This window comes from Nelusetta ayraudi, unplaced genomic scaffold (genome assembly GCF_046127955.1).
Source record: "Nelusetta ayraudi isolate G7.1 ecotype Tasmania unplaced genomic scaffold, CSIRO-AGI_Nayr_v1 ptg000063l, whole genome shotgun sequence".
NCBI classification, from domain to species: domain Eukaryota; kingdom Metazoa; phylum Chordata; class Actinopteri; order Tetraodontiformes; family Monacanthidae; genus Nelusetta; species Nelusetta ayraudi.
The window spans coordinates 2,583,325-2,596,865 of NW_027466113.1; the positions used below are offsets into that span (position 1 = coordinate 2,583,325).

A 13,541-nucleotide genomic window follows, 5' to 3' on the forward strand; every position below is an offset into this window, starting at 1 on the left:
GACCTTCAATATATTGAATGAAACTCTGAATATATTGAATGGACTTTCAATATATTGAATGGACTTTCAATATATTGAATGAAACTCTGAATATATTGAATGAACCTTCAATATATTGAATGGACCTTCAATATATTGAATGAAATTCTCAATATATTGAATGAAATTCTCAATATATTGAATGAAACTCTGAATATATTGAATGAACCCCGAACATATTGAATAAAACTTGACTGACTGACGTCATCATTGCCGCCATCTTGTAAGTGTTGTGCGGATGCTGCAGCATGAGCCAGTCAGCTCACAGTTTAGTTGTAGCTATTCTTAAGGTTCTTACACACCGAGCATTGACTATACAACCGACCTGACAGATTCGGATGGCGTTGTCCAGCACAGTCTTGGTGTCAGTTGTGTAGTCGCTGCAGGGCAACTGGGCGTGGCTGAAGTGGGCCTGCAGCAGCAGGTTGGTCTTGGTGTGGGCGCTGTCGTAGGAGTGGGGGTTGACCTGGAGGGGGAGCTGCTGAGCCAACTGGCTGTTGAGCTGGTCCTCGTTGTGTCTCACGGGAAGCTCAGCGTACTCCTCGGCCTCCTGTGAAACAGAGTTGGGGAAAAAAAAGTCGTACAGAGTGACGCATAATGTGACTTCTCACTACGAATGGAGCAATGCTATGTTGATTATGTCCCCCAAACCTCCTGCACCTTCCCCACCCAAAGGCAGCCACCAAAAATCACCTTAGGATGACAAACTGAGTGGCTAAAATATTCTGAGAATGCTGCAGAATGAATCTCATGTAGTTAAAGGGAGGGCGGGGGTGGTTCAGGGGGTGCGCACGACGGTGATCATCCATCATCATGTCCCTGTAAGTCAGTGTGTGTGTGTTCGGGCCTTGTTTGTAGCAGTTTTTACACAGGGATGCGTGGACATGCAGGGCTCCTCCTCCCTAATTCAATGCAGCTCAGCTTTGGTTAATGTCGACTGGCTGCTCAGATACATTTGTCACAGCCGCACGACCGAGGACCGTTTAGACTCTATTCGTCACCGACTGAAGCTGGTGTTACAAAAAAACACACAAAAAACAAAACAACAAAAAAAGGACCAGGACAGGTAGAGGACTCACACACACACAAAAAAAAATCAGCTTAGAATGATTTATCTTCTTGTGGGAAACTATTGCTCTCAGGGTCATTTAAGAGAGAACTGCACATATTATCATATGTATGTGATAATATTATGTACTGAGGAATGGGAAAGACAAACGGAAGCTACATTTATGTACACCCAATGCTCCAATTATTAATCAAGATATTAGAGCGAAACTTTACACAGATGATCTGAAACGAGACACCCTGACAAAAGGAAACATAAAAAAAAAATATATATAGCAATTCATTCATAACTATTAAGAACTGCTAGAACAGGTGAAGAAGAGTGGTAGTGTTGAAAGTGAAAGTAAGACACGCAAAACACACAGAAAGATGCATATTGTTCGTGGGAGAACATGCAACGCACAATATTCTGAATGCTGGAATAGACATACGTACAATAACCTGATTTACTAAAGGATTGCGCTCGGAAAAACATCCAAAAACATCATTAAAGGCGTTGATTAAGGATGAAGCTGACCTCCTTTGTAGACTAAGGAGGCACAATTAGGGTTGTGAAGGTCACACGGGCAAAAATAACACAGTCCCTTTAGCACTTTTGGCTTCATGAACATGTAGATATGGGCATTTCTGACAAAATGCGAAAAAGTAACGGACCGCTAAAACACAAAAACTGACTAAAGACGAAACTAACGGCTCCAATCAGCGGATGTTAGTTGAGTGTTTTTATTAAGCACCTTTGCAAGGCTAATTAGGAAAGTTTAATTGGGCGCAACACACTAGTTACACACAGGACCACCACTGCTGATTGGGGTTGCGGACATGAGCCATCTGATTCAAAGCCAATTGTCATGAAGCCCTTTGAGAGTTGGATAGCAAAATTATATCTTTTGTGTATTTTTTTGGTCGTAGAGCGCTTGAAAAAATTAAAACCATCTGTCGAATGTTTGCAGTTTGTCAAAGTGTGTGTGTGTTTGTGTGTATGCACACGCGTGACTTTGTATGTATTTATATTTCTTCGCACAATAATTTTGTCAGTTTTTTTCACCTTAATTAATGGTTTAAATCCCTCCTCCATATGTCTGATGTCTGATCAACCACTCACAGATGAGAGCCACCTACTGCATCTGCCTTAATTCACCCTCCCTCTCCTGAGCTTGCTAGTGAACTACAGTGGCCTGCGCACACTCAACCTTCATACAGCATTCACCCTAAATGTGATATATATGTGTGTGTGTGTGTGTGTGTGTGTATGTATATATACATATATATATATACATATATATATATATACATATGTATATATACATATATATATATATATATATTTTGTTTTTGTACAAAGCTGTTAAGCTAACAGCTAAGAAGAAGAAGAAGAAGAAGAAGAAGAAGAAGAAGAAGAAGAAGAAGAAGAAGAAGAAGAAACACAGACAAAGAACTGAGTCTAGTTGAGAAGGACCTGAGAAAGAAAAACAAAAGTTTGGAAGCAGGGGGTGGGTGGTAGGAGGGAGTGTTGGTGAAGTGAGGCGTGGTTGTTGCTCATTAAGAGGCCACGCTGCAGCAATTAGGGGGGAACTGGAGGAGCACGCCAGTGCTTTGTAGCTCACAGAGGAGGGGTGGTGGTGTGGGGGGCCAGGGGGCGGCAGGATGACTGGCCCCTATTGCGGTGCAGCTCGTTGGGGAGGGGAGGGTATTATTTACTGTCTCAGGGTCCCCCCCCCCCCCACCCACCCTCCATATGTTGGCTTCATTATTGAAGTCAGCCTTCACCACCACAATGGACGGACCTCACTCCTGCCAAACACATGGGAGGAATAGAACCCAAGAGCGGATGCTGTTGTTACACAGGCCACCATTCTGCTCCCTGGGTGAAAAAATAAATGAAAAATAATAACACTAATACTAATAGTTTTGCGTAGATGTTTTTAGGGAGGAAGATTAAACCCACAGAACCCATTAGAAATGATGCAAGGGAAGGAGGACGCAATTATCACACTATTGGTAAAAGGTGCGAAAGCCCCTTGTCATGTGTTGACTCCCTCACTCAGGGGCCAAAGGCTGGATCACTCTGACACAACGGCATTGGAATGATGCAGCCGTGGTAATGCTACACTTATTCTAATGAGAATGGATGGAGTTTGTGTGTGTGTGTGTGTGTGTGTGTGTGTGTGTGTGTGTGTCTGTGTATTTAACGCAGCATTTCTTTTGTTTCTAATCACAGAATTCCTTACACACACTTAAAAATATACACATAAATAATATTTGCTTGAATGCACACATTTAAAATATTACACAACGAAGAGAAGAAACCACTGCAACATATCAAGGACATGTAGAAAAGAAAAATGCTGTTAACACAGGAGAACTACAATTCACAAAAGAAACTAAATTCCTGCGCTCTAATCTTTATTAACTGTCACACAAACACAACGCAAAACACAAATGTACTGCTGCGAACGGCAAGTGGATTGACTTTGATTGGGACAGTTTGCCACAAACCACGAGCAGCAATAGCAGCAACCTTGAAATACTGAAAGTGCTCGTACTCGACTCGTTCTGTAAAAAAAATGGTTTCGGTGCATCCCTGCACAAATGTAGGGCACTGGTAGCACATGACCGCAGAAATCTGTGGCGGTGAACTGATGGAATGATCCTTACCGTCAGAATGGAGAGCAGCTCGTGGATGGGCAGCTCCGGCCGCAGTCGTTCCTTGAACATGCGGACGGTCTGATGTTTCAGATAATAATAGGAGGCGATTCGGCCGTGTGTGAGCGGCTCAATGGAGCGGTCGTCCTGAAAGAGCCAATGGAGACGGCTGGTGTGAAGTGAAATGCCTTTTCAGTTCAAAAACAGGTTTAATAAAAAAAACAAACAAAAAAAAAATCATAAAAACAAACCTCATGGATCTCTATGCAGTAAGAACAGCCCAGGTCCCGCAGGCTTCTCTCCACCAGGTTGGACAGGTATTTGTTCACGGTCTCGTGGTTGACGTCTTCAAGCTCGTAATAACTGCAAGACACCAGCAGCAAACAAAATGAATCAAACCCAAATAATGTACCTGTAAATATATATATATATTTGCAACAAGGTGTATATATATAAATATATACACACACACACACACACACGCACACGCACACACACACACACACACACACAACAATAGTATAGTATAGAAATAATAGTATACAATATGCACATATTTATCAAACACATTGTAACAAATGTAATGCAATATAAAAATATAAACTGTTACATCGTAGAAACTGGCCAATGCAGGTGTGTTTAGTGAGTTTAGTCGAACCGACGCTGGTGCAAAATGGTTCGTCATTACTGTGTCCGGGTGCAGCTGATGGCTTAAGTGTTACACACTGTTTTGTTTGGTAAAAAAAAAATAAAAAAATGCTGAAGCTGACTTCTTTTTCCTTAACAAAGTGTTGTCAGCAAATAACTCCCAGGCTGCAGTGCTATTAGCTGAAATAAGACAACTGGAGGCCAAAATGGGTTCCATGCTCACTCTGTGTAACAGCTACCACATGAGCCTCGGCAGATTGTAATCAAACACAATCTTCATTAGCTTACAGTGCCAGTGTCTGTGTGCATTGTGTACAAGCCAGGCCAGAGCATGAAATGAAGCAGGCGCGCTCTCTTCACAGTGGGTAGATTGTAAACTCTGAAAAATGTGCGAATCGACAAGACTGCGTCGATTTGTTTCATAAAGAAATGTGATATTATATATTTTTGTTTGCAATTTACATGACATCGCGTTGTGCAATTAGAAATGCACAGCATAAAACCACCTTCAGAGAAAGGTGGATATCAGAAGTACAACTGGGCAACTTCATTTAACTTACTTACATTAAAAAAATAACTGGTACTGATTATCACTTTATAATTCATGCTACAATTATATGATAACCAACAAAATTGGATAATTGCAACATAGAATTCTAATACAAACAAGATGTAACACCACAACACCAAACACGGAAGAATCAATTACAAACTCAGTGGGTGCAAAACATTGCACAATTTTCACTTTCTTTCTTCTTTTAAAAAATGAAAAGGAAACTATATCAGACGCTGGTGCAAATACTTTTTTTTTTTTTAAATGTAAATTTTCGTTAATAAACACTTCTAAGCACGAGCAGCTGAAGGGAATAAGGTTGCAACCGTTAAACACTTGGCATCAAGATGCCGACATGCAATCCAAACCTGTAATAATTATAATCAGATCTGCCTGTGATCTAAAGTTGAGCAGCTAAATTAAGTCCATGCATTCATGTTTAAACAAAGTTGGCTGTGTAAATAATGCTGCATTAGTTTTTTCTTTCTTTCCTTTTTCCCCAGAATACAGTGCAACATTTTCCCCCCACTATTTAGCTGCCTTTTTTTTTTTTTTTTTTTTTTAGGAGCCTGTCTTGATTTCTTTTTCCTTTTGCTGGTGCAGTCAGAGCTGCTTCTCTCATGTGTTGTGGTTGAGACTTTTTCAGCATGTCCAGTATGTCGAGATTAGTTCAGCCAAGAGAAACTAAAGTGTACACTGGTATTTTCAATGCAAAATGCAAAAAAAGGGAGAAAAATGATTTAAAAAAAAAAAAGAAAAAGAAAAAAAATCTTAATTCAAAATGTATTTATCTTTCATCAGTTGTTTTGCAAGTAAAAACTAAAATGTGAACAAAAAATAAAACCTTGATCGATATACACTGAAATGCAGCAAGTATAAAAATTGAAAAGTGAAAAGTGAGAAAAAAAAAAAAAGAAAGTCTCATGCAAAATGAATACCAATATGCCAGTCGGGGGTGTGGGGTGGGGGAGACATAAGATTAAGGTGATTTTGCAGTTGTCTGCATAATGCATGCAAGTCAGAACTTACTCAGATATATTGCCCACTTCTTCTGTTACAATGAAACTGGTGATATCTTCACCATCATTACAGGAAGTCATTTATATCGTATTTCGGGGCGGACAGATCACAGCCTGATACGTAGGCTGGAGGCAGTATTTCAAAATGGCAGCGGCCATTGTATAATGCGCTTTTAATGTTTAAGGTCTCCCCGCTTTCCCCATTGCGCCGCATGTTTAACAGCACACGGCTCCGGCTGCTGAATGCATCCCATTAGCGCGTAACGTTTCACCGGGTCTTTTACTGGGCGGCTCCAAACCTGTCTGATTAAGTCACGGTCATTAGCATCAGCACCATTAAGACTGGTGGATGGCACGGGGGAGGCGGGAGTGAAGACCATTACAGCCCTCTGGGGACTCTTTGTGTGGGTGTGTGGCTGTGCTTGCTTGCATGCGTGCGCAAGTGTGTGTGTGTGTGTGTGTGTGCTGTGTGCTGTGTGCTGTGTGGATCTGCCTCGTGAAAGTCAAGGCTTCCAGGCAGTGGTGACAGATGAGCTGCACATATATTAAAGCTGTATAATGATGTCAGTGGACCAAATATTTAGACTAAGACAGAGATTAAAATAATGATAAAAGAATAAAGAATTCTAACAGGGAGACCATCCGCTTGCTTTTAATGCTTTAAGGCTAAAAAAGGGATGTTACCTGAAAGGCTTACAGAGAACAAGCATGTTTTCATATTCTTTATAATAATATTTTGTTTTATAACTTACTCTGTAAGAGCATCAATTAAAAATATTGATGATTAAAGGGACAAAAACATAATGGTGAATTTACTGAAAAGCTATACACATATAAATTCTGTCTTCGCATGTGTTTATATGATTATGATACAGTGACTCCAAAATCATGAGAAAATGTATAAAGCATCTTACTCTATGAATATTTTATTTAATGTCCTTATTTTTTATTTTCTTTATTTTAATTCAAATATTTTTCTTCTTTTTGCACTGTATTGTTACTGTAATAATGACATTTCTATTCTATTCTATTTAGGCTGAATGCTCGCGTCCTCAAATAAACCAACCAAGAAGAAGCTGGAGTATTCAGATATGTGTGCGCAGGCAACTGTAGTTCACTGGCAAGCTCGGGAGAGGGAGGGGGAGCAAAAGACGCTGCAATCTAAAATTTAACCACTTGATGTCGCTGTGTCTTCTTCACAATCTCCAAATATTACACACTTTAACCTTTTCCCAACATATTTATGCGATTTCGTGTAAACTGATAGATTATTTTAAAAACAATCTTATTAAAAAAAACAAATGCAGAGGGGGGAAATATGCGGCTATGTCTAAAAGTGAAAGAACAACGTACAGTTCTTGTACCTTTACTCCAACACCGAAAAACAAACAAACAAACCAAAAAAAAAACCCACACAATAAATACATGCGTCGCAATCACTGTTTTAAAATGCAAGTGTTGCTATTGTGCGTTTCTCTGACCTGGGGTTCATCACCAGCCGTCGGAAGAAGTACGTCCAGGTGATGTAATCCATCGCATCCTGTTTGGATGAGATGGTCCCGGCAGCAATCTCAGCATTCAGATGGTCAGACAGCACAGCCAGGAGGCTGGAGAGACAACACAACCCACAACAAACCAGAGATCATCATCATCATCGCTCATATATAGGGGCTTCCTGTTGTTTTAGGTGGAAAAAAAAGTTCCTGTCTGGAACTTTACTTTTATACCATGATACTGATGGCCCTCAACATTTTCCTCTTTCCCCTCTTTCCCTTCACTCTCCTTCAGTCACATGATCCGTCGCTGACTGCCAGACTGATTCCGGATATCGACTTTGACTAATTTTAAAAGCCTTGGCCGGCAAGAAAAAACAACAATGTGATGTAAATTTGCAAATGTAATAGAATTTTGGCAAATCAGATCCAAACTGCATTTGATGTGAAGAGCAATCCAAATGTAATTTCAACAGATTCAACAGATGGATCTCAGCTTGAAATCCCTGTGCTTGACAAATCTGATTTTTTTTTTGTCGTCACCTCCTTTGTGGTGATTATTTCAAGGGATGAGTGTGGCAGTGACATTGGTTTGATGCATTCATCTCTACTGTCAATATAGTCTGTCACTTTTGACTCCAAACAATAAGTATATACAAATACATTATATAGAAATGTGTATATATCATATTATGATGACATTTGTAAAGGCATTTTAAACCCAAATTTTTAGCAACATTGGCTTGAATGTTAATTCTCAACCCTTCCTCCTCGGGAAAACATAATAAATCTCAAAAGCATATGAAGTATATGTATAAGCAGACTTTTTTTCTTTTCTTGAACAAGTTTCTGGTTCTTTGGCATCTTGAGAAGACCACAGTGTTGCGACCGTCACCTTGACTCGACTGGAAACGGCTCATAGAGAAACTTCTTGTAGAAGTCCTTCTTGATATCATGCACCAGGATGACCGCTTTGCCTTGGTCATCGAACTGAGGGCGACCTGCTCGCCCCATCATCTGCAGAACATCTGCACACGCACAGGGAACAAATTGCTGTGTTACTTCAGACTTTCCATCCTCCAGACTCAAACTTCACGCACTATACAGCTGGAGAAAAGCTGAGTCAACGCAACACGATGGTCATGAAAGCTATAGCAACTTGCAGGGTACATATATTATAACGGTTTGAAGTTTAACTTTTAAGATTATTAATAAACAATGGAAAGCAGACTTGCAGGCAGGGGCTGTGTACCTGTAATGGGGTAGTCTACGTAGCGCCTGGATTTGCCATCGTAGTACTCAGTTCCCTTTACAACCACTAGGTGAGCGGGAAAGTTCACCCCCCAGGCCAGAGTACTGGTGGCTATTAAAACCTAGAAGAAAAAAAACAGAAACCCAGTGCGATTAAACAACACACACAAGCACGCACACATACACACTCGTATACACACACATATACCCTTGATGTTTGTGATTGTTTTCATTCCTACTTCCACATGCCGTCAGCAGTCCTAATGGTATCAATACTAACAACTGTGATGATGAAGAGCATTTTTAAGAACGATAAGCAATAATTAGAATAGAATATGTAGTATAATAACTACAAAATATCTCTTTGGAACTTAGCTAGAATAGTGCTAATGCATTGAACATTATTAGTGAATTTAAATGGTAAGGACGGTAGGTCAAGAGCAGAAAGTTAGACTGTCCTGAAGGGCGTCGGCAGTGATAAGAGACAGGTCAAAGGTCAGTCCGTGCAGGCAGGTGCGGTCGGAGGTTTGGGGAGTTTTACCTGGATCTTGCAGTTGACAAACAGCTCCTCCACAGTTCTTCTGTCTCTCTCATGCAGACCTGCGTGATGCATGCCAATTCCAAAGGCCAGCGTCAACTTTAGGTTGGAATCTCTCACTGTGGCAATGATGTCCTCGATCTGCAGGTCACATCACACAGAAATTGCAAGATAACATAAAAAGAAACCTGTCTTGGACACAAATGCTGCAATTGCAACATTTCAATCAAGTGTGTAATATTTGGAGAATTTGAGAGGAAAAAGGAACATCAAGTGGTTGCATTTAAGATTGCAGCGTTTTTCGCTCTCCCTCCCTCTCCCGCGCTTGCCAGTGAGCTACGGTGGCCTGCGCCCCCAAACCTGGAAACCTCATTCATTTTCTTCTTCTTCGTCTTCGTTGGTTTATTTAAGGACGCCAGTGTTCACCCTAAATAAGAAACGCGCTGTCAGGCAGCTGGATTGTCCACACCGGGCTTCCTTAGAAATACGGCAGTGCAAGATGGCAGCTAACTGGGAGCCAGATCCTTGCTTATATAAATAAGAACCGTTTAAAGGGCAGGACAACCAAATTACTTTTATTGTACACTGGGTATACACTTTCATTAATATATTGCCAGGGAGTATTTAAGCTTTTACTAATATAAAAAACAAATTTTACACACTGGACCTTTAAAATGGACCCTTTAAATGGGAGCAAAACCTTTATTGCTCTATATATAGAGAACTGTTGTAAGGGTAGGGAAACCAAATTACTTTAACTGTACTGTGAGTATACACTTTTATTAATGTATTTATTGGCAGTATATTAAACTTTTACCAAAGAGAGGGTGGAGGGGGCAGTGAAATCGCTGTGTTGCACTTTCAAAATAAAAGCTTGTGAATACTTCAAAATCAAATGTTTTTCACCTCTGCAGCATAATTTTCGAGTGGGACAAATTCGACTGACTCAAATATTGTGGAGGCCACATCCCCCTTTCCCCGCACCCACAACACCCCGTCCCCTCGGTTCCTAAGGACGGCCGTGACGGCCATAAGCCCGTCAGTCAAACAGCAGGAGCTAAGCTGATATATCAGCCGGTGCAGAGACGCTGCAGCGGGCAATGGCATATATCAGCGGAGCACAAACAGAAGCCACGGAGGCTCTGTGCACACAGAGAGCAACTGGGCCTGTGTTAGCAAAAAGTGTGTATTTACATAAGCGTAGGGGAATCCTACTGAGCTAAGGAAAGTAAAGTCAAAGCTTGCATCGCAGCGGAGGTCGAGGATATCACGTCATAGTGAAATTGGAATGCTGCAGATACACAGAGGCAATAATTACTTCCGTCATTTTCCGGGGGAGCGACAATTTCGTCAGCCGTTGGGGGCTTTATAGTTTTGCAATCACATGCTTGCACAGAGGGAGTTGCACAGAAATGTTGCTGCGCATCAACTGAGAAAGATTCAGCAGGAGCAGTGATGGCTTTGAGTTATTAATGTTTTTAGCCATGATGTTTTTAGCCGAGATTAACTTTCGGGCTGGTGCTATCACAATTGAGAATTCGGTGGCTAATGGATGCAGGTATATTACGTGCATGCTTTGGAAACAATATTTGAGGATTCAAATTTTGAAACACTTTTTTATGTTTGTTAACATCTTTGTTGATTCTCAAAATATATAACACATTAATTACAAGAGCATCATATGTATTTAGGCATATCTGCTCCATTGGGGTAAAAAAAAAAAAGCAATAGAGAAAATGGGTGATTATTACAGTTTTAACATATCTTGCTGAGACAAACAGGGCAACTAATGCATCTTTTGCTTCTTGTGGGTGCTACTGTACCTCTCTTTCGTCATGGTGCAGCCACTGCTTGGGGTTGTCCTCTGTAGCCAGGTACGCTATCAGGTCCAAGGCTGTCAGCCGGGTTTGCCGGCGAGACGACACGAAAATTAAGACCGGCTTCGCTGGCGAGTGGCTGCGGATGGCTGCGAAAAGAAGTTCCAAGACATCTTGAGGACTAAGCATGATATAATATAAAAATAGGCTTTAGCAAATGTGCCAGCAGATTGTGGCTGTTCCAAAAAGAGAAATCTCAAATGCTCAGGCTTAATTTAAACCTTTGAAATGATTTTGTTCTTGTCTATTTTTATTAGGAGTAATTCACCATTCTGTTTTTAAGTCCATACAAATTTAGAATGAAAAAAATGGAAAAAGTATTTAAATGTAAAATGTGTGAAAATGGCCCATTTAGGTCCAATAAAGCATTTAGAAACCCAGGGGTAATATCACACTGTATGATGGCGATGACTACATCTATGGAAAAGAAGATTTGCCAAAAGCAAAAGCAAAACTTTTGGCTTGCATGTAGGTCAAATTATGTAAACTACCTGTGCCCTAATCACATTAGAGAAAGTAGTTTGCAGTCTTGCATATATAGTGTCGCTGCCACTACTCTGATTGAACCCGACTTTGCAGGGGGGAGAGATAGAGGGTACGCACGTACCTTGGAAGGTGGGCTTGTTCATGCTGGCCATGCGGGGGCAGTAGTGTTGACCCGGGAACCCTTGGATGTGGACCTCGAGGGGGACGGGCCGAACAGACGGGCGGAAGTTAAACAAACCCACCTGTTCCATGGCGAACAGGAGGAGGAGGAGAAGAAAGGAGACTTTAACAGGAGCAGCTGCCACCACGAGGTCCCATCTGGCAGCGGCGCAGGGAGTCACCGTCGCTGAGGCGCAGGTCACAGCCGCACACCCACCAGCCTCTTCATTGTGCGGTAAGGTGCGCATGTGTGTGCGTGTGTGTGTGTGTGTGTGCGTGTGCGCGAGCAGACCTCGGAGACGGTGCATTATTATTAAGTGTGTCCCTGCACTTAGGGCTCATTCAAGCCTTGAGACGTCTTAATGGGACGGATAATGAATTGGAGCAGCTCGCTCCAACAGGGAAGACGGCCAGTGAGATTTATTGAAGGCAGACTGCCAGTCTGGTTTGTTACACACACTTGTGGCAAACGGTGAACATGCAATGGTGAAGTTCTGACGACGCACACACACGAAAAAAAAAAATCCAGACATGACTAAAAACTTCAGCTATCTCAATTAAAAAAACAAAGACGGAGTCTTCAAGAAAGACAAAACACTGTGCAGTGGGATTTATGTGAGAATCAACTGGGATTAAGACAAAACTCTACATTTTAGAGCAATTCTGAGTACAGATGTCTTTAAAAGGGGCCTGGTCGTCTACGTAATGTAAAAATCTAAAGACTCTCCGTCTTGGTTCTCAGCTGGTGGAGCCTCAGGACCCACATTTTTTCCTCATCATGTAGTTTTTTTTAAATCACTAAGAGTGGTTAGTGGAAACAGCGTTTCTCAACTGGTGGGTTGCAATCCAAAAGACAGTTGCGGCTTCATGGGCAAAAAAATAACTTTAAAATATATATATATATATCTTTACAGAGAAAATGTTGGGCATTAATTTGTAGGACACACAATTCAATTCAATAATTGTACTAATTTATTGACTAGACATCATAGAAATAAGAGCAGGTGTTTTTATTTTTGTTGAATCTATATTAATTGGGTCACAACTTCATGATAAGGAAAAAAAACAAAAAACTGCGGGTCCTGAGTCTCCACCTGTTTAAAACCTTTTTAAAGAACAGAAAAAAAAAAATCTCAACTCTGACCCCTCAATTGTGAACACCAGTAAGGAGTTTTTCTCCTCTTCATATTGACTTTCCCAACATGGAAGCTCCAGGTAGGATGATAAAAACCGGAGTGAAAATGTGTGTTTTGTGATTGGAGGGCTGCCTTATAGCACTGCTTCAGACGGTCTGCAAACCATAATAAACAAAAAAAAAACAAACACAAAAAGACAAACTGCTTGCCAACTGGATGAGTCTTTCATTACTGCAATTGCTGCACACAGTTCATTTGATACGAGCATGTACGCATGCAGCAAATGACGTACAGACACGGCAGAACCAGAGACAAGAACTTTGGTTTCGGTCTCGCCTCACTGCAGCTGTTTATAAATATTGCGACTTTTTTTTTTTTTTTTTTGCCCCTTACAAAAAAAAAGAAATTGCAAATGGGAGGCTTACTTGTCCAATTCCAAGCCAGTCAGCGAGGTCTCGGGCGTTGGCCAGGGCCGTGGAGAGGCCCACCACTCGGACGCTCTTGGAGGTGTGGGAGGAGATGAAGTTGGTCCTGGACACGATGACCTCCAACACTGGACCCCTGTCCTCACCTGGAACACAGTGCAACACCACATACTTGTGGTCTGTTGGTTTGTGAAGGGGGTCCCTGA

At 41.3% G+C, this 13,541-nt stretch overlaps 1 protein-coding gene across 1 annotated transcript in view; it reads right to left on the reverse strand.

Moving 5' to 3' along the window:
* ascc3 (activating signal cointegrator 1 complex subunit 3) overlaps nucleotides 1-13,541 on the reverse strand; it is a 95,002-nt gene that overhangs the window by 8,779 nt on the left and 72,682 nt on the right. Inside the window, exons 28-37 of the mRNA XM_076040741.1 lie at nucleotides 13,336-13,481; nucleotides 11,737-11,857; nucleotides 11,076-11,218; nucleotides 9,256-9,393; nucleotides 8,716-8,836; nucleotides 8,359-8,491; nucleotides 7,452-7,577; nucleotides 4,002-4,113; nucleotides 3,763-3,897; nucleotides 365-589 (exon numbers count right to left, since the gene is read on the reverse strand). Of these exons, the coding sequence (XP_075896856.1) occupies nucleotides 365-589; nucleotides 3,763-3,897; nucleotides 4,002-4,113; nucleotides 7,452-7,577; nucleotides 8,359-8,491; nucleotides 8,716-8,836; nucleotides 9,256-9,393; nucleotides 11,076-11,218; nucleotides 11,737-11,857; nucleotides 13,336-13,481 (1,400 nt within the window). The remainder of the gene's footprint in view (nucleotides 1-364; nucleotides 590-3,762; nucleotides 3,898-4,001; nucleotides 4,114-7,451; nucleotides 7,578-8,358; nucleotides 8,492-8,715; nucleotides 8,837-9,255; nucleotides 9,394-11,075; nucleotides 11,219-11,736; nucleotides 11,858-13,335; nucleotides 13,482-13,541) is intronic.